This window comes from Petaurus breviceps, unplaced genomic scaffold (assembly GCF_028583685.1).
Source record: "Petaurus breviceps papuanus isolate PSGF00001 unplaced genomic scaffold, PetGlider_PUasm1.0 90681, whole genome shotgun sequence".
NCBI classification, from domain to species: domain Eukaryota; kingdom Metazoa; phylum Chordata; class Mammalia; order Diprotodontia; family Petauridae; genus Petaurus; species Petaurus breviceps.
The window spans coordinates 8,977,737-9,002,220 of NW_027187307.1; the positions used below are offsets into that span (position 1 = coordinate 8,977,737).

The following is a 24,484-nucleotide window of genomic DNA, read 5'->3' on the forward strand; positions in this document are numbered from 1 at the left end:
CCTATAAGCATGCTTGTATTTTTCCTATCCTAACCAGAAGCCTTCTAGTTGTTTTCCCTGCCTCAAGTCTCTACTCATTTCAGTCAATCCTCTACTCACCAGCTAAAAGAGTCTTCCTAAAGAGCAGATCTATGTCACTCTCTCCCCCCAACCCCAGCTCAGTAAACTCCAATGACTCTCTATTACTTCCAAGATAAAATATTAAACCCTTTATTTGGGTTTTAAAACCTTTCACAACCTCTCTCCTTTCTACCTTTCTAGTCTTCTTACAATTTACTTCCTTCCACATACTCTCAGTTACTGTGACAATGGCCTCCTTGCAATTCCTTGCACACATTAGTCCATCTCTTGACTTTTCATTTTCAACAGCTATCCTCAATGCCTGGAATGTGTGCCCTCTGTTCTTCAGTGTCCTTGATTCTCTGGCTTTCTTCAAGACTTAGCTCACATCCTACAAACTGAAGGAGGCCTTTCTGGGTCCCCCAACTGCTAGTGACTTCTTTCTCATCTTACCTCCAATTTACCCAGTCATAATTGTTTGCATATTGTTTACTTTGTCAGACTGTAAGCTCCTTGAGGATGAGGACTGCTTTTGTCTTCTTTTGTATTCCCAGTGCTTAGCATAGTGCCTAGAAAGTGGGAAGTTAATAAATGCTCATTGACTAGTGATGAAGCAGATATCTCCTGTTGTGAGATCAGGGAGAGAGTAGAAAAGATTTACCACTGTTACAGGGATTTCTCTGAGAAGTTATATTTCATTCATTTCCTACTGGAGTCTTAATAAGCTGAAGTGTTATCTAGGGAAAGGAAAGGACTCCAACCATTACCAAGTTTGCAACCAGTCTCCTTATGAGCATCTTTCATATGCTGCTAATTTTAGTACCTCTTCCATTTTAGTTCTTTCTCTCTTCAATTTTTTTCTTTTGCATCCCTTTCCAGAGAGATTTTTAAAATTGTCAGTGTAGCATAAACCTCTACTCTCTAGTTCTTAGAATCTTCCTCTCTTCCTGAATCAAGAGGAAATACAGTTTCTATAGTCTTTAGCATCTTGAGCCCCGTTGCAAGGTGACTAGTCCAAGCCTTGTCAGAAGGACTGTTATATTCATTTAATTCACATTTCAGAAGTAATGCTTAATAATGAAATAGATGGCAAAAATGATGTTAATGTCTTGATGAATTTTGAAAAGGAGATAGTTAGACTTAGATTGGAATTTTTAAAAGTCCTTTATGACTTTGATGCCCCAACATCCTACTGCTAGATCAACCATGCAAAAAAGTCATTCAAAAGAGCTGCTATCTGCTGTAATCATTATGAATAAGCACATTCTTTCACAATATTTGACAATTAAAACGAAAGAATTTTAGGGCCTGCATACAATAGTGCATGTTGTGGCAGTTGCCATGGTAAGGACCAAAGGAGGAATAGCAGATAGGTCAGGAAATTCTTCTAGGGATAAACAACAAGGGCTGTAATATAATAGTACTTTTGAGAAAAGTATTGAAGACCTGTGGAAAGACACTGGAAGAGCAAATCAATATCTAGCCTTTACACACAGTAGAAAATTTGAACATAGTATCACCCAATAAAGGCAATAAAAAAGAAACATGAATGAAATCTGGAAATAGAAATATATTAGAAGTTCTATCAGTCAACCAATTCACAGTTATTTATTAAATACCTACTATGTGTTAGATATTGTGCTAGTCCCTGAAATAGAAAAAAGTCCTTGCCTTCAGGGAGCTTACATTTTAATGGAGACATTATGTGTATATGTGTGTATGTACATATACTATATGTGTATGTTTGTAAGAATATATAATGTATACAAAAGGAGTACACAGTAGCTTTGGAGGGAGGACACTGGAAGCTGGGGAGATTAAGAAAGGCTTCGTGTAGAAGGTGATGTTTAAGCTGAGTCTTGAAGGAAAGCAAGGATTCCATGAGACAGAGATAAGGAGGGAGTACATTCCACGTATGGAACATTGCTGATACAAAGGCATGGAGAGAGGAGATAGAGCATCATGTGTGAAGAATAGCAAGTAGACCAATATGGATCATAGAATACATAGAGAACTGCATGGAGATGGAAGAAGTCTGGGCAGGTAGGAAGGGGCCAGGTTGTGAGAACACTGAAATGTCAAACAGAAGAGTTTCTATTAAATCTTAGAGGTAAGAAGGAGGCACTGGAGTTTATTGAATACTAGTGAGCCCTAGAAATATAGGCCAATTCTATATTTATATGCTTTTAAGCAAAGTGCTTACAGCTTGCAATGCTCAAAAAAAAATCTATAAATACTTACAAAAAAACAATATATTTACTGAGAAACAAAAAAAAGTTATGCCATAAAGTTCCAGGACTGTAAAAAGCAACTCATTAACAATTTGGTAATTATTTAACACTACTTTTATTGATTATCAAAAAGCCTTTGACACCCTTCTGTACTCATGGCTTAGTTACATACTACAAATGTATTACATAACTGCCAGTATGACGATAACCCTAGAATATTTTATGTCCAAGAGAAAAACTGTTTTTATTTAAAAGATACCGCTAACATAACAATATAAAGAACAATTGATATAAAATGTAACATCTTCTAGGGCAGCACTTTAAACCTGCTATGGTTCTGCCTCACTGAAAGTCCATTATCTTCATTCCTGAATAGAACTGAGTTTGATTTTCAAGTCAAAGAGGAAGTGTCCCTAAACATTATATTAGTCACTTGATGTTCAAAGATGATGCCAAGTTATATGTCTCTATACTGAAAAGAGAATTAAACAGTTACTTCATCTCCTTGAAACTTTCTCCAATGATATAAAAATGTAAATTGGACTCCATAAATGTAACATTCACAATGTGTGCCAAGGAAGAATAGGGACTGTAAGCTTTAAACACATTTAGAGAAATTGATATTTAGGACATCCCAGTCTCAGTGTGTACTTTTTGATATGGTAAAATAAATGACCTGTGCATTCGTCCATAGAACATTAAATATAAAAGTGTTATAGTAGGATAGCAACTTGTCCTGCTCAGATGAATTAACATATGGACCCTCTAAAATTCCTACTCTATTGTAGACAAGCTATTTGGTTCTACATAACTTAATTTCACATTTGTTGTTCAGTCATTTCAGTCATGTCTGAGTCTTTATGGCTTCATTTTGGGGTTTTCTTGGAAAGATACTGGAGTGGTTTGACATTTCCTTCTCCAGCTCATTTTACAGATGAAGAACTGAAGGAAACAGGGTAAGTGATTTGCCCAGGGTCATACAACTAGTAAATGTCTGAGGTCACATTTCAGCTTAGGAAGATGAGTCTTCCTGATTCTAAACTCAGTGCTCTGTCGACTGTGCCACCTAGCTGCCCTCTTTTTACATTATATATTTGCACATTTCATATATATATAAATAATATATGTTTATACATAATAGGTATGTGTATATATAATGTGTGTGCATGTGTGTATGTTTTGTATGTACACATATACACACACAAACATATATATGTATATACATGAAAATGAGATCCCTCCTCCCTAGTACATACTGTGAACAGTTAGGTAGAGAGAAGGACTTTGAGATCAATTACTTTCTGTGAGAATACATCAGTGGTCTCCCTTTCAAAAAAAGACAAATAAACAAAACTTACCTGCTTCAATATGATTATCCATTCATTTCTTTATGGCCTTTTTTTCCCTATAGAAAACTCTCCTAGAGAGAACTGGCACATTTTCAAGAGTTGGGTCAGAGTCATTTTCATGATAATGCTGAATAATGCAGATGTAAGACCAAAGACACTGATTAAGGACCTTAAAGATGCAATAATGTCTTCATTCTGGATTTTAAAAGTCATTTCCTAAAAAGTTATTGAAGCAATATAAAGTTGCTATTTATGTTCATTCTGGCTTATTAGTTGAATGTGAATTAATAATGCATATTTGTCTTATTCCCTGTAAAAGGTTTTAATATCAGCAATTATAATTGTCAAGATATTAAATTCAATTAAAGAGTCCAGTGTGCTAATTTTTTCTTTAAGCATCGAAGTAATTTTGAAGTTTTGGGGGCATAAGGAACCTTCCCAAGTGGCAAACAACTTTTATGTAAACAGAACAAGATTAAACTCAAAAGTGAGCAAAAAAAAAAATATATCTATTTTGATTTGGAAAAATGTTAATGGAGACAACCTAATCCATGTTTATTATTTTATGGCAGAGAAATTAATCACATTACTGCATCTTCTGAGCTCTCTAACATTTCTTTGCTTTCCTCTCTTCCTATTTGTCTGTCTCACTCTGCCACATCATTCTTGGCCATCCTTGGCCTGGGCTGAGTCTCAGCTCTAGCATTTAATGATTGGGGTGAAATTGCTTCACTTCTCTCCTCCTTAGTTTCCTCTTCTATAAAATGAGTAGTTTGGACTAAATCTAGGCAGGGTTCTTAATGTGGGGTACGCAAGGGGTCCAAGGATAGATTTCAGAGGATCCTTGAACTTTCATTTGAAGAAATTATATCTTATTTTATTAACTTTTAGTTTCCTTTATAATTCTGCGCATTTTATTTTATCCATTTAAAAAACATGATTCTGAGTAGGGTCCATGTTGTTGTTCAGTCATTTTCAGTTGTGTCTGACTCTTTGTGACCCCATTTGGGGTTTTCTTGGCAGAGATATTGGTTTGACATATACTTCTCCAGCTTATTTTGCAGATGAGGAAACTGAGGCAAACAATTAAGTGACTTACCCAGGGTCACACAGTTTGTAAGTGTCTGAGACCAGAGTTGAACTCAGGAAGATGAGTCTTCCCATCTTCAGGCCCATAACTTATCCAGTGCAGCGCTAGCTAGATGCCCAAGAGGTACATAGGTTTCACCAAACTGCCTAGGGTTACATGACACAAAAGAAAAGTAAATAGATGATCTCTAAGAATTCCTTCTAGCTCAAAGTGTATGATCTTCTGGACTTAAGAGTATTAAAAGGATTGCTATCTGTAAAACACTGATGTGCCCTTTAAATATCGAATCACAGATTCATAGAACACCATCATTTATTAAAACTCTGGTCTATTCAAGTTTGTTTTCAGTAAGCCACTGGCAGTGGTCTCATCTTTCCCCTTCCCACCTCCCTGTACTGGTTTTCTGTTTGTTTGTTCTCCAGCATAGTTTGGTATTATTAGGGGATTTCATTTGCGAATGGGGAAGAAGGACAGCGAATCCAGTAGACTCATTGTTAAGCAGAGAGCACTATACTGTCATTGGGAAGGTATGTGGCATGGTCACCGATTGCAGTGGGAAAAGAAAGAACAGGAGAAAATAGATGTAAATATTAGTGAACTCACTGCCCCTGTTGCTGTATTGATTCCATTCATCTTCTGTGATAGATAGAATGAGTAAGCAAAAAAATTCAGCTTCAAAAGCATCAATTGAACAAGACCAGGAGCGCAGTACAGGAAGAGAAACATGATAAATGTTGCTTCGTTTAAAGAAGAAAAACCCCCACAATCCTTCTTCATGAGCGAGTCATCATTTTTCTTCTTGTTCTCCAGCCATCTTAATAAGCATTTGATAAATGTCCATTTAGTTGTAACAGAAAAATCATGTTTAAAATCTTGGTTCATGGGTCATCTTTCAAACGTTTCATCTTCATAGGGAAAAAAACTTTATCAGTTTCCCTGTACAACTGCTTAATGTCTTGGGTTTAGCTTTCTTAACAGTTGTGGAGCAGTGCTAGGAAATTTCATCGTGAGTAATAGCGAATTTATGGCAAAATAGCGCATAATGTATATTTCCAGAGCAACATTGAAAACTGTTTATAGGAAAATGCTGCTGCTGATATTGGTCTCAGTAGATAGCACATTATTGCAACTGCATATATGCAGACTTAAGATGAAGCTATTCTCAGAGGGCCTCCATGATATTCAAATATGGGGGCTTGTAAAAGTTGTAAAAACTGTGGGAAGAAGGTTGAGAATACAAATATTTACAACTGTTAGTGCCGCTGCCAGCTGCTATACGTATGCATATGGAGGATGCAAGATGAATTGGAAGGGAGAAAAGTACAAATGCTGTTTCTCTCATTTTACATGTGAGGTGATTCATCCAATTTCTTGCCATCGAGTAGATCATCTAAACCAGAGAGTTGTGCTGGAAGGCATTTGTCTAGTGAACATGTTTTGGATTGAGAAGAAAAGAGAAGAAAAAAAAAGAAGACTATCAATGGGGGCAAGGTCTGGTGTGTGATTTTTTTCAAGGTGGTCATTTTGACCAGATCTATTCAAAAAGATATAAAGATAGAATGCTATCTACTGTCTACAACTCTGTAGCTTAATATTTGCCCCAGATGTTGTATTCATGAAGATCTCCGTAGCCTAGAGGAAAGGAATAGTGATGATGATTCATGAATCACTCCAAAAGCATTTATTCTGAACCTAGTGTCTGCTAGGTGATCTGCTATGCCCTCAAGGAGCTTGAATTTCTAAAGGAGGAGACATACATATCCATACATATCCCATATCCACTGCAGGTCATTGAAGAAGGATGTGCTATCTCAGTAGAGTCACTTAATCAAAAATCAATTGGGTATTAAGAAGTCCTTAATCAACTTAAAAGCATCATAGGGCCTTTGGACCATTGAATGAAAGCAGATGACAGTCACATAGGACATATCTTGTGATTGGTGGAAGAAGAATCAATCATGTCCCAGTGGGCTATGTAGTAAAATAGCAAACTGTCCAGAAGCAGCAGCCAAGTGGGAGAGGACTCCAAATTCAGGAGTTTAGGAATCCAGGCCAGAGAAGGAATCATGGTGGGGGAGGGGGGGGGAGAGTGAGTGAGCCAGCGAGCGAGAGAGAGAGAGCTAATAACTACATTACCAGAAATACTGTACCAGTAGGAGAAACTGAATACAGCCAGGAATAAAGAGAGACTTTCAAAGGCCAAACAAAAGGTCTAGTGAGCATTGGTAGCCATGTTCACTGGCCCCAGAATAGCAGTGGCTAATGAGAGTGTCTGTATCAGGAACTGGGGTTGGGGGGAGGGTGATTTTTTATCCAGAGCCCCTGGTTCTACCCTCTGGGACCAAACAGAAGAGGTCTAATCCCTCTTCCACAAACTATTCCCTCAGATACTTAAAGACAGCTATTATGTTTCCTGAGTCTTCTTTTCTCCAAACAAAACATCCCCGATTCTTTCACCTATTCCTTACATGGCATGGCCTCTAAATCCTTCTCCAACTCAGTTACCATCCTCTAGGTACTCTCTAGCTTATTAATCTCCTCCTTGAACTGTGGTGCATAATACTTCAGGTGAGCTCTGATGATGGCACAGGACAAAGGTACTACCCCCCCCCATACCTGGAAGTTATGTCCCCTCCTGCTGCAGCCCAAGGTAGCATTAACTTTTTTTGGCTGCCATATCACACTGCTCAGTCATACTGATCTTTAGGTCTGCTAAAATTCCCAGATCCCTCTCTGAACACTTGCTTTTTATGAGAGGTGTTGGAGACATAGAAACAATAATATTTGGCAATTGATTGCATATATGAAGAGAGTGAGGACTAAGGCTGCAGTAGTGTCCTCTATAATGTTAAGAACTGGGGGACTGGAGTGGGCTTAGCAGGTAGGAGATGGATGAAGATCCAGCAAAGGAGACTGAGAAGGAGTCATCACACAGGTACGAGGTCATCAAGGACAGAGCAGAGTCATGAAGACCTAGAGAGGAAAACAGTGTAGTCAGCAAGAGGATGACAGCGGGCATTTTGGTCATGCTTTAAGGTTTTCAAAGTGCTTTACACTCACATCCCTGTGAGTTTCAGCCAATTCTTTTGCAGAGAAAGTGGAATAAGCTGTTTGGGGAAGGAATGGGTTACCTTTTTTTGGAGGGCTCCCACTGCAAGGTAGATGGCCATTTGTTGAGAATGATCTAGAGGGAATTCTTCATCCAGTACAGGTTGGACTAAATGGTTTCTAAGATTATTCTGTGATTCTGTGACTTTCATACAGAACCTGACTGAGAAAACATTTCCCAAAGCTGATATGCCTGATTCTGGGCCTGTTAGGTTGGTAAGAGAATGAACATGTACACCATTTGCACAAACAGTGACTTCTGTGGAGGATTTATGTGCCTGACTTAGAACTCCTAAGACAAAATTCTCCCCAGTCAAGGAAAAGGCTTAAGAGAAGTATCACGCTTGTGTTCTAACTACAGGCTTAGTTGCATTTTTTTCTTCCCCATCAAAAAAAAAAGTTTTATTGGTGGTTTTTGTTTTGGATGCCACTAGCACTCCCTCATATTCAGGATCCCCCTTTCTTCAGAACCATCATTTATAACAAAGTCAGTTAAGCAAAATGAAACTAAATGGCTAAGTGCCTGGGATTGCCACCATATGCACCAATTGGTCCCTGTAAGCCCCCACCTCTCAACCACTGTATCGGGAAGGTATATTGCATCTTACATTCCCAGAACCAAGATTAGACATTATGATCTGAATGTTGTCATGTTTGGTGTCATTTTAAGACTAACTTTGAAAAAGGCCAAATGAATATCCATTTCTGAAGAATATAGCGCCAAATGATTCCACAGAAGGGAGCAATAGCAGGAAAAGGAAGAGAATTTTGAGCATTAACACTGCCAAAGGGAGATGGAGGAAACGGGAGACAGCTTTTCCATATGGACACATTTCTCTGAAATGCAGCAAGATCTTCCAGTCCTGACTAGGCCCTAATTGCCATGTGAGCGCACACAAATCAATAACATAGGGGAGAAAAAGCCATCCTTCATTCAGGGCTTGCTGATCACCATTAAACTTTTTTTTAAGGATTGAAAACAGAAGACTACAATGCCTTCCTACAGACTGTTTCAGTTGGTTGGAGATGATTGGCTCATTAGGATGCAGACCTGCAAATTATCTCCAGTGGTTCTTAGCAGCTGGAGACATGTTGTTTACCTCATGTAGACATGGTCTATGAGTCAATATACCCACAGAGAAATATAACTACTTTGTGTTACTAACATGATCACTAGGTATAAAAAGGCCATCATCTGATACTCCAAATAACATCCCATATATTTAACACAGTCAAATTTCTGAACTTCAGCTCAATGTTTGGGTCTATGGTGTTGCACGCACGATGATTTACAGGCAAACAGTAAGCTAATGTACAAATAAGGCATAATAATTATCTATGTCTAAACTTATTTCTGATAAAAATGAATCACAAACTCAGAGTTGGGAAGAAACTCAGAGAACATCTTGTCCAACCCCTTCATTCTCTAGAGGAGGAAAACCAGGCCCAGACAGTGGATAGAGACTGGGGTTCAGATCCTGTTCTTGTCACTTACTTTGATAAGCTCCCCTCAGTTTCCTCATCTGTAACATGAGGATACTTTACCCATAATCCCTACTTCACAGAGTTGTGGGACTCCAAGTGATGTATATAAAGTGTTCTACAAGGATTTGGAGCTGGAAAGGGACCTTATAAGTACATTTATCTTTGATTTTACCTGGATTAGGCAACTGGAGAATAAGAACATTCTGTGTATCAGAGAAAACTGAGCAGTGGTGTCTTGCTTTGGCCAATGCATCAGGAAGATCTGGGTTCAAGTTCTTTACTGACACAAATGAGTCGTGTGCCCAACACCAAGCAGCTTCCCCTCTCAGTGCCCTGTGACATTCTCGAGACTGTCGGGGATGTAACCCAGGTCCCCAGCAAGCTGGGCATGTTTGACATGTTGTGCTGACATGACAGGAGACCTGACTCTGCGAATGCTTGGGCCGTGGCTTCCCCTGGGTGCCTGCAGCTTTCCACGTCTTTCCCTCTCCCCTCCCTGGAATATTTCTGCCCTCTGAGTCTCTGGAACTCTCTCATCGTCTATCTTCCAAGAAGCTTCTACTTTGCCTCTTGTTTGTGGACTGACCCAGGCTTGATTGAAAACCTAGGTAACTATGACAAGCAAGTCGCTCACCTTGGTGGAGAGAATTTTACACCATGAGTCCCCAGGAGCCCCCAGGCTGAGTGTAGAGCTGGACCAAAAAGAAGAATATTAGAGCAGAAGGTAACCTTACAGGTAATCTGTCTCAACCTCTTAGTTTAACAGATAAGGAAATTGAGATCTAGGGAAGAAAAGTGATTTGTCCAAGGTCACTCAGCTGTTTTAATATTCTCTCAGTCATTCATCAGGATCTCTTTCCACTATGCCTACTGCCTTATTTTAATCTGTATATTAGGCCAGCTTTTAGTCATTTATTTATTTATGTCTGGACTTGTGATCATCAGTGTAGGGAATTCCTAGTGTGAAAATCCTCTCCCAAGATGCAGATCTCTCTGTTACTTCTAGTCTAAGAGAGTTGCCTGGAGTACCTAGAGGCGGGAGTTGAATCCAGACCTTCTGCACCAGCCCCTATCCACTATGCCATACTTCTTCTCAGGTATTTATTTAGCAGCAGTTATTTTAGGAAATGAAGTAATGAAAAGCATTTTTTTCATAAATGAAATTTGCTAAAAGATAATTGACTTAGGAGGCATTCACATTTGTTTCCTATATTTGTCCAAATAATTTATGTATGCTGTTTTCATTCCAATTTCATTATAAGCAGAACTTTTTCTCATTTCTATGCTTTCCTGTGTTTTGGAGCAGTGGTTTCCAAAGTGGAAGACATAGCATGGTCCCAAGAGGAATAGCCAATCTTAAACCTTTTTTTCTCATAGAATCCCACCTCTCTTCTGTGCCAGCTCCCAACTCAGCTATGCATTAGCCCCTCAGGGCAATTATAACCTAACCCCAACGTGGCACCCAGAGCAGTAGCTGCACAGGCTCCGTTGGGAAAATTCCCCATTCCCACATGGCAATTAAAGATTCCCCTGTATTGGCTTGGTTTTCAAATTGATTGTGTTGAAACCCAGAGTTTGTTAATCCCACTTGTGGGATGGGCTTGTTGATGTGAAAAGAAAGTCCTGAAGTGGGAGGAGCTGGTGACGTAGATTTGGAGAGACACTAGAGAGAGGCGGAAGATCTTTTTTTTGGAAGCAGCACCTCGTGGAGAGAGAGAGAGACTAAGAGGATTGCTGGTGGCCGCTTTGAATTGCCCTGGACTTTTGAGACCTGCCCCCTGAGCTGCCAAGGACTGAGGAGACATGGCTGTTTTGCTGGTACTTTGTCTGTCTGTTTTGATGTTATTTTGCCAGATTTGTCCACTGGTGAAAGACTGTCCTGTTGAAGAAGTCCTGGAACCTGGCTGTTCCCTAGAAGCCCTGAGACTGTCCTGCAGACAGAATGAATACTGTCCACTGGTGAGGGACAGTACTGTTGTTGCAGGGGTCTGGGAGCCTTTCTGTTGGTTCAGAAGCCCTGAAGAAGGATTTTCTTGTTGTATGTTTACAGAAATCCTGGGAGAGGGCTTTGCTAATGTGTTCAGGGGTTCTAGGGCTGTTCTACAGACAGAGGATAAATTCATGAAGGGACTGGCAATGTATCTTATGGCCTTGCTAAGCCTTGTCTCTCCAGGAACTAAGATTGCTGAGAACTTGCCTCGTGTCAAGATGAAGAAAAGACCTCCATTTGGGTATTAAGTGCTGTGTTTAAACTTGATGTAACTCTGGGGTAGATTCAATTGTGATCCAGGGGTGGGGAACTTTTGACCTTTTTGTGTTCTATGGTTGAGCAAATGAATGTATTTTACTTATGTTTGGAAACTAATCTCCATTTGAGAAGAGGGGCTTTGTGGTGGACTTAATTAAGGTATAGCCTAGGGGTGGAGAAGTATTTAGACCAGGGACTTTGTAATTGATTGAATGATTGGAAGATCCTGGGGTGGGGTAGTACTTGGAGATTATTTAATCACACTTAGCAAATGCTGTATTTTGAATGATGTCATGTTTTGATCTTCTCTGTTCTTGGTTTGTCACTGAATAAAATGGAGAGCGCCTATGCTGGTATTCTGAACCTTGGGAAGTTGCCTTTCCTTGGTGTTACAGTACAGAGGGTTCACTGAGGAGCATTTTTCAAATATGAGAAGAATGTGTGTTCCTTGGGACACGTACTGTCTTCAGTTCCTCGTGCTCTACTTTGCACATAGTGGTTATTGAATCGAATTAATATTCTGACTTTGTTATTTCTGAAGGTATGACTTTGGATAAGTCACTTAATCTCTCTGAGCCTCTCTTCCTTATAATCAAGATGAGAATAATGATATTTGCAATGTATAACTCACAGAGAGTGCAATTTAAAATCTTAGAGAGATATGTATGAGCCCAAAGAAATGAATATGGAAGAGGTATTAGGCTTGTTTTGTTTGTTCCCAAGAGGAAAAGGCAGGAACCCAAAATGGGTGGAAGCTGTCAGGAGGTTTGATGGGCTATCCCAAAGAAAGGTGGGGAATGGCCTGGTTGGAGGCCAGGCTATGGTAGGTTTTCCTTCCTCAGAGATTTGTAAATAGAGGCTACAGGACCACTAAGTACAAGACATGCTGTCCTGGGGATAGTGGGGTGGGAGGCAGGATTCTTTTTTTGCTGTGGGTTATACTAGTTGGTCCCTGAGCTTCTGCCAACTCTCAAAGTCTGTGATGCACTGTTTCTAAGATCTCTGGAGCGGGGAACTTCAGGCAGGGGCTCTGGCTTCTTGACAGGGGAAATACCTTGGGTTTAGGTCTCAATATAGTGCTATTAATTACTCTGCATACATTTTAGTAAGGGTGGCCTTTCACTCAGGCATTGTCTTTCCCCTCTGTGATCAATGGTTTCTTATTTTTAAACATTCAGCCTTGTTAATTGATATCAAACGCACTTTAAATGCAAGAAAGATTTCAACTAAAAAGAGCTACCAATAATAAAGAATGACATTTTTTGTAAATACATATTCTTACTTTTGAGAAGAAACAGTGCCAAGTATGTGTGTGTGCTTTGCTTTTATCCTTGCTTTTTAAATTCAAAAGCATGTAAATTCCCCTTCAGTGTCAACTTCTTTTTGCTCTATTGTCCTCCTGTGAGAAGGAAGGGGAAAAGCATTTCTTAGGCCAAGAGAGGCTCAATGAAGGAAAGAGGGGAAAGTCCAATGGGTTGAGGTTAGATTATTTCCTAAAGGTTCAAGAGAAAGTGTCACACAGTGTGGAACAGTAGGATCCTCAGACTCCAATGGAAAGAGAGGGGCATTAAAGAGTATATAAGGGGCCCTTCAGGTTCATATTGACTTAGAAGACTAGGCATCAAAAAAAAAATTAAAAAAGAAGACTATACATCAATGTCATTTATATTCTGTTGAGTTTTTATGTATTTCATTTGTTAAATATTTCCCAGTTACATTTTAATCTGATTCTGATAGCACTGAGGAATATTATGGGTTCCAAGTGGCAGCCCGCCAATGTTTGTCACTTCTAAAGTTGGAAGATAATGTGCTGGACATATGCAGGAAGATCTGAATTCAAAACACACTTCTGACATTTTTTTATTTTTTTAATTAATTTGTTTATTTGCTTTTAGTTTACAACATTCAGTTTCACAATTGCTTGAGTTTCAAATTTTCTCCCCCTTCCTCTCCTCCCCCACCCCCAACCCATGGCGGCATCAAATATAGGATCTACAAATACCTTCCCATTAAATATTAGTCAGGTTGTAAAGAAGGATTGTAACCAATGGAGTGAACAAGGGGAGAGAGGAAACAAAACAAAACAAGAAAAAGAAAGAGGGCATGTAGTTTGCTTCCATCTTTGTTCAGACTTTGTAGTTCTTTCTCTGGATGTGGACATCTCTTTCCATCCTGAGTCTTTTGGAGTTGTCTTATAACCTTACATTGCTGAGAGGAGCCCAGTCCATCATGGTTAGTTGTCACACATACGTTGTGTCTGTAATTGTGTACAGATTTCTCCTGGCTCTGCTCTTCTCACTCAACATCAGTCTCTCCAGGTCATTATGAAGTGTGTCTGCTCCTCATTTCCAACAGCACAATAGTATTCCATTACATTCATATACCCGTTCAGCCATTCCCAAATTGTGGGCTGATATTTTTTTACTGTGTTACCAAAATAACATCACATAAGGTCTATAAGTATTAGGGAGTTCTCTAAGACTGTCGGTTATAGATGACCAATCAAATTCTAGGTTCTTGACTTACACACTCTGTCTCATTATGGGCATCCAATGGAAAAAAATCATGGATCTGTGACTTAATTGAAGATTTGGAATCAACCAATGAAGAGTACCTAAAACTCTTTGAATTTATTGGAGTCATACTAAGGAAATCATGGGTCCAATCCCTATCCCTTTACCTGTTTTTCATTCTGCTTGTATCTTGAACTAAGCCACAAAAGCCCCTCTGTGGTAGCATTTGGAAACCCTAATGAATCATGCAGCAGTACACCCCTGACAAAGGGTGAGTTCTACCTCCCACTGATACATTACATTACAAAGCCTTTGTATGACTCTGCTTTGGAATGGTGAAAATCCAATATTCCTTTTTAAAGAAGGAAGATGAGCTAGACTCTCTTAGTATGTAAATTGAATCAAAACACAATTTATTTAAAATGTATTTATGTTTTACTGCCACATACTCTGACAATGTGAATATTAACTCTTTGAATTGAGTATTTCCTGTGCCCCCCACCTTTCCTTGGAGAGGAAGGGCCAAATGTGGCCTGTGCTGTTGACCATGGTTGCTGGGCGGCTTGGCTTTGAGGAGGTGTTCTTACTTCTTACAAATGACAGCTCTCTGGGTCATGGTGAGGTCAGGGTAGGAAATATGAAAGTAATTGGGGTGCAAAAACAAGGGCATCAATAAAACAAAATGCAAAATATGATAGCTGGTATTTTTTTTTAAAAGAGCCCTTTGTTGGGGCGGCTAGGTGGTGCAGGGAACAGAGCACTGGCCCTGGAGTCAGAAGGACCTGAGTTCAAATGCGGCCTCAGACATTTTAAAACAAAACCTAGCCACGTGACCTTGGGCAAGTCACTTAACCCCAACTGCCCTCCAAAAAGCAAAAAAAAAAAAGTAAAAAAATAAATAAAAGAGCCCTTTGTCTCACTCTTCTCCTTTGCTTTAAGCCATAGGATGTCCATTGATTCCCAAGGCCATGTTGTGATTAACACCCTTATCAATGTTTGTTGTTCTTCTATGAAATAAGCCTAGGTTCACATTAATTCCATATGAGTATAAATAAAGAAAGGGAATCCATAATCTATTTAATCTATACTATAGCCAAGCTAACATAGAGGCTTGAATATACTCAGAAACCTTTGTTCTCATGCAATTCAAACCCAGATATCATGAAAATGCATTTTATCTATCCTAATAGAATATAAGTTCTACCTTTGCCCATCTATCTTGTGTGATTCTCCCCTAAATTTGACAGAAGAGGCCCACCCAACATTCTGAGGGCCTTCCTTGTGTTGTCTAAGCATTGCAAGGACATCAGCGGAACTTTAGATCCCTTTATCCAGTGCTGTGCTGGAGGAGCCAGTTTGAACCAGCTCCCCAGAGTTGATTGTGAAATTTTTAGTGTACACATTTATGTCTTGGAAAAAAAGCAAATTCTGCAGAACAGGGCATTATTTATTGTTTTGTTGGTTGTCCAGACTTAAGAAAGTGATGAAGAAGGTATTAATAATGCAGATTAAACATAAAAGTGCCTCATGCTTCCTTTTTCTCCCCCTAGGGAGCTGGTTGTTAAACATTTACCAGCACATTGCTATGGTCATCAGTTATCCCTTATTCTCACTACACGACCAGCTCACATATTATGCCATATTGGAGAAAAAGAGAGAAATAATAAAGAAAGTCACATGTGATAGGAATTGTGTTCCCAATGTGATTTGAGAGATATTGTCTCCAGTAAGAGAGCTGGCCTGGAAGTCAGAAAGACCTGGGTTCGATCCTGCCCGCCCTCCCCCCCCCACACACACACATAATGAGTGTTCAACAGTGGGCAAATCACTTAGCTTCTCAGTGCTTTAGGGAACTCTGAAGACTCTAAGTTGCACAGGTGATGATTTGTGTTGGTAAAAGGCATTTCCCTCCCCTAAGAGTTCTCCAGTAATATCATAGGTCAAGCCCCTGTTCTTTCTACTGTAGCAGGCTGTTCCTCAGTGGTGCCCTTAGGCATTTTGAATGAGGTCATATACATTGCTTTAAAACGGCTAATTAGAGTAAAATTCTATACCAGGAATAAGTCCCACTGTGTTCTGATTAAGAAATCAAGCACAATTTTGACTGGTTTGATTAGAAGCAATGATCTGTTTGGTACTGATATTTATTGACGATGCCTCAAATTTAATTCCTTTTGTTAACAGCAAGAGAACTCTATGGTTATGTAATCTTAGTCATTAAAAAGGAATATTTACTTAGAGTTTTGTAGTTTATCCACTGGGGATCCAATTTCATTATTTCAAATTGTTTTTGGCAAAACTTAAAAATAACCACTCTACTTAGCTAGTAACAGTTGCTAACCTCTGCTCTGGAAACAAAATAGGAAAGAAAATGAAAAACTGGTATTGTAGCAACCTGATCAGACTGGAAATTTGGTATAATCTTGTGAGTTCTTTTGGAGCTCATCTCTGTAGCACCCAGTTTAGGGGAGTCTGAGGCACAGTCCTGTGCAGTCCAGAAAATCTTTAGGTCTAGGCGACTGACTATCTATTAGGCCTCTTTTCAATTTAAATCATCACTCTGCTCTTTACCCTCTGGGGATGAGCCATTTGCAGTGGGCCAGATTTTTACTTCTGGCTCTGTTCCTCTAGTGCCTGGCAATTCTCAGTTAAGACTAGGCCAAGGCCTTTGTTTTGTTTTGTTTTTTAATCTTGCTGGGGTTGGGGGGGAAGAGGTAGGAAGGGAGAAGAACCAGGGTTGAAAAGGAAAAGAACACTGTTGCTTATTAATAATTAGAAAAAATCACACCAAGCTGATGTCCAGGCATACAAATATGTATAGGCAATATTTCCAATCAGCCACTGCTCCAGCTGGCCTTCTCTAATGCTATAATTAGGATCTCAGCCCAGATCCCATGTAAGAGAAAGTCATGAGCATTTGAAATTGTGTCCAATTCAACCACCATCCAGTTTTATACATCTGTTCATTAGAACAGAGGATACATTTTCACTATGTTGTCTGCAGGCCTAGATTTACTTTGTCCATCCAAAAGAACCTTATTATAGCCCTCAATAAAACAAAACTGAAGTCATCTTTATCAAAATTTAGACTTGATGAATTAGCTGAGCACATGAATTTTGTTTTTGAAATTCAAAGAGTAGGCAATATATTTCTAGACTTTTTGACAACACAGATTCCTCTATGCATTTTGGTACAGTGTTATAAAAACTGGCATTTAATATTATGTGAAATATTTCTTATGTTCTCATGTCTGTTTCCCTTCCTCATCTGTAGAATGGGGATAATTCCTCTAATGTCTACTTTACAGGTCTGTTATGAGATAATATAGAGAAAGGGCATTGCTAGATGTAAGGTGGATAGACATGTCCGTTATTATTATAATTTACTCATCATTCTTCACCTGTTTTATGTTATGCTTCATGTAGTTCTAGTAAAAATTAAGAAGCCCCCTTGGTCGCTAGGTGGCGCCACAGTGCACAAAGTGCTGGCTTTGGAGTCAGAAAGTTCTAAATTTGAATGTGGCCTCAGGTCCTTACTAACAATAGTTTGACCCTGGGCAAGTCACTTAACCTCTCTCTGCCTCAACTTCCTTCTCTGTTAAATGAAGGTAATAATAGCACCTACCTCCCAGGATTGGTATGATGATCGAATGAGACGATGTTTGTAAAGTGTTTTGTAAACCTTAAAGGTGTAATATAAGCACCATGTTCTTGTTGTTGTTAGAAAAATGGGTCTTTGTGGCAGGGATCAGTTTGGGATTATCATTAGCACGTGATGCCTCATATTCTCTTCTGATTCAATTTGTGTCGAAATTGTCGGGATAGTAGAGGAAAGGGACTTTTAGATATGCAAGATCTTTAATAATGGAATTAGATTTAAAATTTTTAAAAAATTAAATGTTTTACTTAAAACCTGATATGAAACCTCACCACAATAAACTAAACTCGCTTAATAGTTATTTGCATTCAAATCGATTACTTTCAAAGGTTAAGATCCAGCCCTTACATCCTCCTTCTTTGTTCACCCATTCCTTTTCATTCGCTTTTCCTCTTATATGCTTGTGGTTAGTGTGTATTTCATTATTCTGGTTCAACTTTTTGTCCCAATCATATTATTTTAGAAATTTCTCTCCAGATTTCTTTGTATTCCTTATACTTGTTGGTCTTGATGGTATTAGAGTTTTCCATTAAATCGATGGGACAGCAGTGGCTAGAGAGCTGTGCTTGGCCTCAGGAATCTTCTTCACCCTGAGTTCAAATCTGACTTTTGACACTTCCTAGCTTTGTGATTCCAGGAAAGTCACTTAACTGATTGCTTAAATTCCACATCTGAGCTGGAGAATGGAATGGCCAGGATAAGCCCCAACTGGCATCATCAAGAGTCACACATGACCAGAAAATGACCGAACAACAGCTCAAAAAAAAAAAAATACGTACCACAATTTCTTTAACCATTCCCCTTTTTTTGTATTTTGAAGTGACTTTCTTTTAATTACATATAGCACTGCCATGAAAATCTTTGGAGAATTCTTTTTTTTATGCCATTGCTGCCCTTTATAACTCTTTCAGGATATATTCCTAACAATGTGCTGAGTGGGTCAAGGGTATGGTAATCTTTGTAATGTTTACTATATATTGTTAGGTTGCTCGACAAAAACATTCTATGAGTTTGTAGTTTCACAATAGTGAATCCATAGACCTGTTTGTCCATGACCCTGCCAGCATAGAGTTTCTTTGCTTTTCATTGTATTTGCCAAGTTGAACTTTGAGGGATTCTAGGGGAAGAGGGAAAGAAAGTTACCATGAAAAAAGTATGTTGAACAAAGGCAGTGAATCAGCTGTTCTTACTCATTTCCCCAGCCTTCATTGTTACAAGAAGCTTTGTTTTGAAGGCCACTCTCTTCCAAGAGAACCTTGAGGTATATCAGAGATATTCAGTATGTACTGATCTGCTAGGAAGCTGGAGCTCTGAAGGGCAATTTGACCATATGACTCTGTTTCAGGCTAATGTTAAGAGAGGGAAAGGGGAACAGGAGGAAAGTGAATGTGGGAAGGAGAAGCTATGTATGTTTGTTGGAGTTTCCTAACAGCAAATAACATTTCCACTGGCACTCAAAAAACAGTGAGTTGCGTCAAGTTTTCAGGGGACACATTGGCTTTCTACCTTGGTGGGTTGCACAGTGAGAGGCACTTAAAGCTATACTTATTGAACAAAAGCAGTAAATCGGTGCTCATTTTCCCAGACAACTGTTTATAGGAAGCTGTGACTAGAAGGCTACTCTCCTAAAACAATGTTAAAAAGTCTGCCAGTTGTTTCTCATCTTCCTGGGCCTTGGCTGTAGGATCTGGGGACTTAGTGTGCTAAAGACATCATTATTCTTCTGGTAATGCCCAGGGGCCAGGAATCCTGGAACTTGGAACAGTTGGAGGTGGAGGGGACCCAAAGGGCAAAAGAGGAATGTAGAGTGGACACACATGGCTGGAGCATAGAGCTCCTATCCAAGATACCCTTTATTTTGGGTAAAGATCGCTTTGTTTTTGTCCTTGTGTCCCTAGTGCCTAGTGTGGTTCCTGGAACAGAGTAGGCACTCGCTGATTGACTAATTGAAGAATTTTAAGAGACATAGAGAAAGGACTATACTGTTTAAATAAATCCTCTGCAGAGAATTTCTGGGAGGACTTGGTCTGGAATCACACAAGAAGACAAAGTATGGAGAGATTACAATTGATATGCATAGACCAGGAGTTGGCAAAGTATAGCTGAAGTGTCATATCTGGCCTATGTCATATTTGGCCCTGGGGCAATAGTTTGCCAGTCCCTACTATAGACAGAAAGAAGGGGGAGTACTCTCATCAGTGAAAATTGAAACACTGAGAAGTAGAGAAATTAGTCAATCTTCATAATATTCTTCAATCTTCATAATATCTGGATAGAAACGTTTGAAAACTGTAGTCATGATATCCTTGTGGACAAGAGGGCCGAATGCATACCAGGTGTTTGAACAGTTAGGTGGGTGCAAAAATACAGATGTCATCTTGGAGGGAGGTCTCTAATGGGGTGCCTTCTCTCAGTCCTGTCCTTGTTAACTTTTATGTCAGTCTTTTAGATGGAGGCATTGACTGTATGCTCACTGAATTTCTGACTGAGAAGAAAAGTTAATAGGTTAGATGAGAAAATCAGGATCCAAAAAGGTCTAGACAGGATGATGGAAAAAATCTAACAAGATTAAATTTAATAAGTCTAAATGTCAAGTCCTGTACTTAGAGCCTGCAGATCAATTTTATAGGCACAGGATATAAGACCTGTCTTGAGAGCAGCACTTACGAAAAGGGTGTGGGAGTTGTGGTTGAGTCATTCTGCAAGCTCAGGAAGAGTAAACAGTGGGACTTGGTTGGAACAAAGAACTAAAGTGACCTGAAGAGGAATGAAGTGTTCAGAGTAAGTTTATGAGTTGTACTAGGCTGTGGGGAAGATCCATATTGAAGAGATTCCAGAGCCACTCAGGTTACAAAGGGAGCCCTGAGTGAGGGAAGAGATGGTCCGGTGTGTTGTGGCCCGGGTGCCACATTTTATGCAAATGAAGGATGCCAAGAGTAGAAGTGTGACTTCAGAGTGTCATGTCACATAAGGAGTAATTAAAGGCATTGGAGGGCTCTTTCCCTGTTGCCTCTGTGTCGAGTGGGAGGTCTTGGAGGCTCCCGAGTGTTTTCAAGATTCAGCTTCACCCATGAACCGCTGCCATGACTGAGGAAGGCATTGCTGCTGGAGCTGTAATGGACATTAATACCACTCTATAAGAAGTGCTGAAAGCCATGCTCTTCCTCGATGGCCTAGCTCATGGAATTTGTGAAGCTGCCAAAGCCTTGGACAAACACCAAGAACATCTTTGTGTACTTGCTTCCAACTGTGATGAACCTTTGTATGTAAAGTCGGTTGAGGCCCTGTGTGCTGAGCACCAAATCAACTTGATAAAGGTTGATGACAACAAGAAGCTGGGTGAAACTGACAGAGAGGGAAAGCCCTGTAAAGTGGCTGGCTGCAGTTGCATTGTTGTTAAGGGCTATGGCAAGGAATCTCAGCCCAAAGATGTCATCAAAGAATATTTTAAATGAAAAAAATGAATAAATAAAAGCTTGGTCTGAAAAAAAATAAAGGGATTAGAGGTGTTGAGGTTGGAGATCAGAAGACATAAGAGGGAATGTGAAATTCCTCTTCAGATAACTAAAAGGCTGTCCCATTGAAGAGGGAGTAGATTTTTTCTTTGGTGTAACAGAGGCCAATAGGTGGAAGTTACAAGAGGTAGATTTTGCCCTCTAGAATTGTCATGAGGTATTGAGCATAGGGACTGGATTGAAGATCTGGGATTCCATTTCAATTCCACCAGCAATGACTGAGGCAGCAAAGAAGACCAAGAAGTAATGGTTCCACAGGTAGGAGGCATACCTATTTCTTTACAACTTTGCCACCACTGAGTTCGCTTGCTTTAAATAATGTTTTAATTATGTTGCTAATTTGATGGGTGTGAGGTGATAAATGGGATTAGGAGCTTTGGCTTTCAGGGTTACAACCTAGATGACCCCTCATCAAGAATGTTGTGAAGGGGATTCATATTCCTATGGGGAGTTGGGCTTGATGATTTCTATGGTTTCTCCTAGTTATGATATTTTAGAATTTTATGATACAAGTATCAAAAATGCCGGTCCCCCATCCTTAAAAAAACACCATTTATTATGCCCAAACATTCCGTTAAGCCATCATCCTGTATCCAAAGTTTCTAATGATCTCTTAATTGCCAAATCTGATGGAGTTTGGGGGGATTTTTTTAGTCCTCATCTTTCTTTATCTCTATGTTGACAACATTGTCCTCCTGGATATTCTCTCTTCTCTAGGTTTTTATGGCACTCCTCTCTCCATATTCTTCTCTTACCAGTGTAATGGTTTCTCCTTAATCTCCTTTGCTGGCTCATCATACTTATGGTGCTTTCTAACTCGGGGTCTTCCCCAAAACTCTGTCCTGAGCCCTCTTCAATCTCTGTACTTTCTTTCTTGGTGATCTCATGAACTCCCATGGATTTAATTATTATCTCTGTGTAGAGGACTACCAGACCTAGAAATCTAGTCTCAATCCCTACCTTGGGGTTTAGTCTCACTTTACCAGCTTCCTGTTAGACATTTCCAACTGGATGCCTTAGAGACATCGTATCAAAGACCAGTACCTATTATCTTTCCCCACAAACCATCCCCCCTACCAGACTTCCATGTTTCTTTAAATTCACTGCCTTTCTTGCATTCTCCCATGTTTGTAACTTTCGTTTTATTCTGGACTCTCCACTCTCCCTCCATCCATCTATCCCACCAGTTGCCAGATTTTGCCATTTCTATGGGCACAATCCCTCTCACGTCTAACTCCCACAGCTACCACATTAGTGCAGGGACCCCATCATCTCTTGTCTAGACTACAATGACTTCTCTGCCTCCAGTCTCTCCCCACTCCAATACATTTTCCATACTGCTGCCAGAGGGACCTTTCTTAAGCACAAATATGACCATGTTATTCCTCTGCTCGCTCCAATGGTTCCCCATTGCCTCTATCCTCAATTTGATCCTTTCAAACTTTTCACAACCTTTCCCTAAAGCCTAACCTAATACTACAGCCTCATTATACATTATTCTCCCCTCCTCTCCCATCTCCTCACCCATACTCAGCAATCCATCCAAACTGGTCTTTCTGTTTTTCACTTAGGGCCTTCTCTCTCCATTCTCCTTGCCTTTGCAGAGACTGTTTTCCTTCCTGGAAATGATCAACCTCTTTACCTGTGCCTCAAAGAATCCCTCTCTTCCTTCAAGAAACAACTCATGTTCCACTTTCTCCACGAAACTTTTCCTGATCTGTCCAACTACTGGTGCCCTCCCTTTCTAATTACCTCAAACATAATTACCTTGCATGTATTTTGTATAATGTCAATATTTATTCGGTAAATACTTCTCTGTGTACAACACTACTGTGTTGCTTCAATAGAATGCAAGTTCCTTTAGAGCAGGGCTTGTTTTATCTTTGTATGTTATATGTTTGTATGTTGCGCAGCACCTGACATGCAGTTGAGCCTTAATAAATATTTATTGCGATGTCCACTCCTCTCTCCTCGAAAGAGATTTTCACTTAGAGAATAATGCTTTTTGCATTTAAAAAAAATGGTGCCATGTTTCATCTTCTCTCATTTCCCAAATCCACCATGGACCCTGGTGCACTGGAAGCATTTCAGTGATTTAAGGCTTCTGTTTTGGCTTCTGAGTGTAGAGTAGCCAGGAGGTACAGAAACAAAGCAGAAAGGCATATTCCCATGAGTTTAGTGGGAAGGAAACTAAAACCTTTCTCCTTGTAAACAGGGCTGTCCTAGGAAAAAATAGCGTCTGGGTGGCATGTCCCCCCTTCCCCTGCTGCTTGTTAGCCTTAGCACCAGGCTTCTGAGCACCTCATCTGATTGCACCACTTGTTTTCAGGAAAGGTTAGGGCGTATGTATCTACCCCCCCACTTTCTTCATGCTGGGTTCTACTTGTGCTTTTAACTGCTGCCTCTGGGCAGAATTCTTTCCTCTCTTCTTTAGTTTAATCCGAAGAAATAATTATTTTTTTTCAGGCCAGGTGGGTAGAATGTGCTGCAGGACCAAGAGGCTGAGATTTCTGAGATAAGTGGCACCCCTCCAATCATACTGTTTAGGTCGCTACCTACTTAGCTTCTGTGTAATGCCAGCTCCTTAACACCTCTTCATTAAAGGTTTTCAAGTGACTCTGCTGGGGATGAGGGGGAGAGGGAGAAGTTTACTTTTTTTTTTTCTTTCTGGTAACTCATTTCCAATTTTATAATGGAAACTGGTAGGAAACTGAGATCCATTTTACAGAAATTAGCTTTACAGCTAATTTTTTTTCTTGGTAAACACTTTATGCATGGAAGATAATACTGTGTGCTGCCTTGTCCAGTGTTTATAGGACTTTCTCATTGTCTGGCTGCCAATTGGACATCAGTATCGACAGCGTAAGGATCAAGGCTCCAGATCTGGTCTCATTCCGACACTGTGATATACTTGGCTGAACATTGTGTCACAGTGTAATCCATTGCAGCCATTGCCAATGGAGATAACCACACAGCCATTCAAACCTTTGCTGTTGCTAAATTGCTCAGTGCACGGTTTTGGTAGGCTGGCCAGGAGCCATCTCCAGTTAATGTCCAGGTTCCCCATCTGCCAGTATTTAACACTGGATGAGTATGAACCCATAAGCTAAATAGTGCTCTCAGAGCTAGGACTATATTGTAAGGGCAAAAAGATAAAGTGTTCTGAGATTTAATTGAATCAAAAAAAGGGGGAAAAATGTCCAGCAAACAGAAAATTAGTCAAAAAC

The 24,484-nt window shown here is 39.8% G+C and overlaps 1 protein-coding gene across 1 annotated transcript; it reads left to right on the plus strand.

Annotated features, from left to right (window-relative positions):
- Nucleotides 1-20,897: 20,897 nt before the first annotated feature.
- On the plus strand, nucleotides 20,898-21,197 carry LOC138143981 (small ribosomal subunit protein eS12-like). The gene has a single exon (XM_069065288.1). It carries the CDS (start codon nucleotides 20,898-20,900, stop codon nucleotides 21,195-21,197), a length of 300 nt encoding a protein of 99 aa, XP_068921389.1.
- The last annotated feature ends 3,287 nt before the right edge of the window (nucleotides 21,198-24,484 follow it).

Excerpts from the sequence above, each read along its gene's own strand:
- LOC138143981 (XM_069065288.1), top strand. The coding sequence starts at position 20,898 with ATGCTCTTCCTCGATGGCCTAGCTCATGGAATTTGTGAAGCTGCCAAA.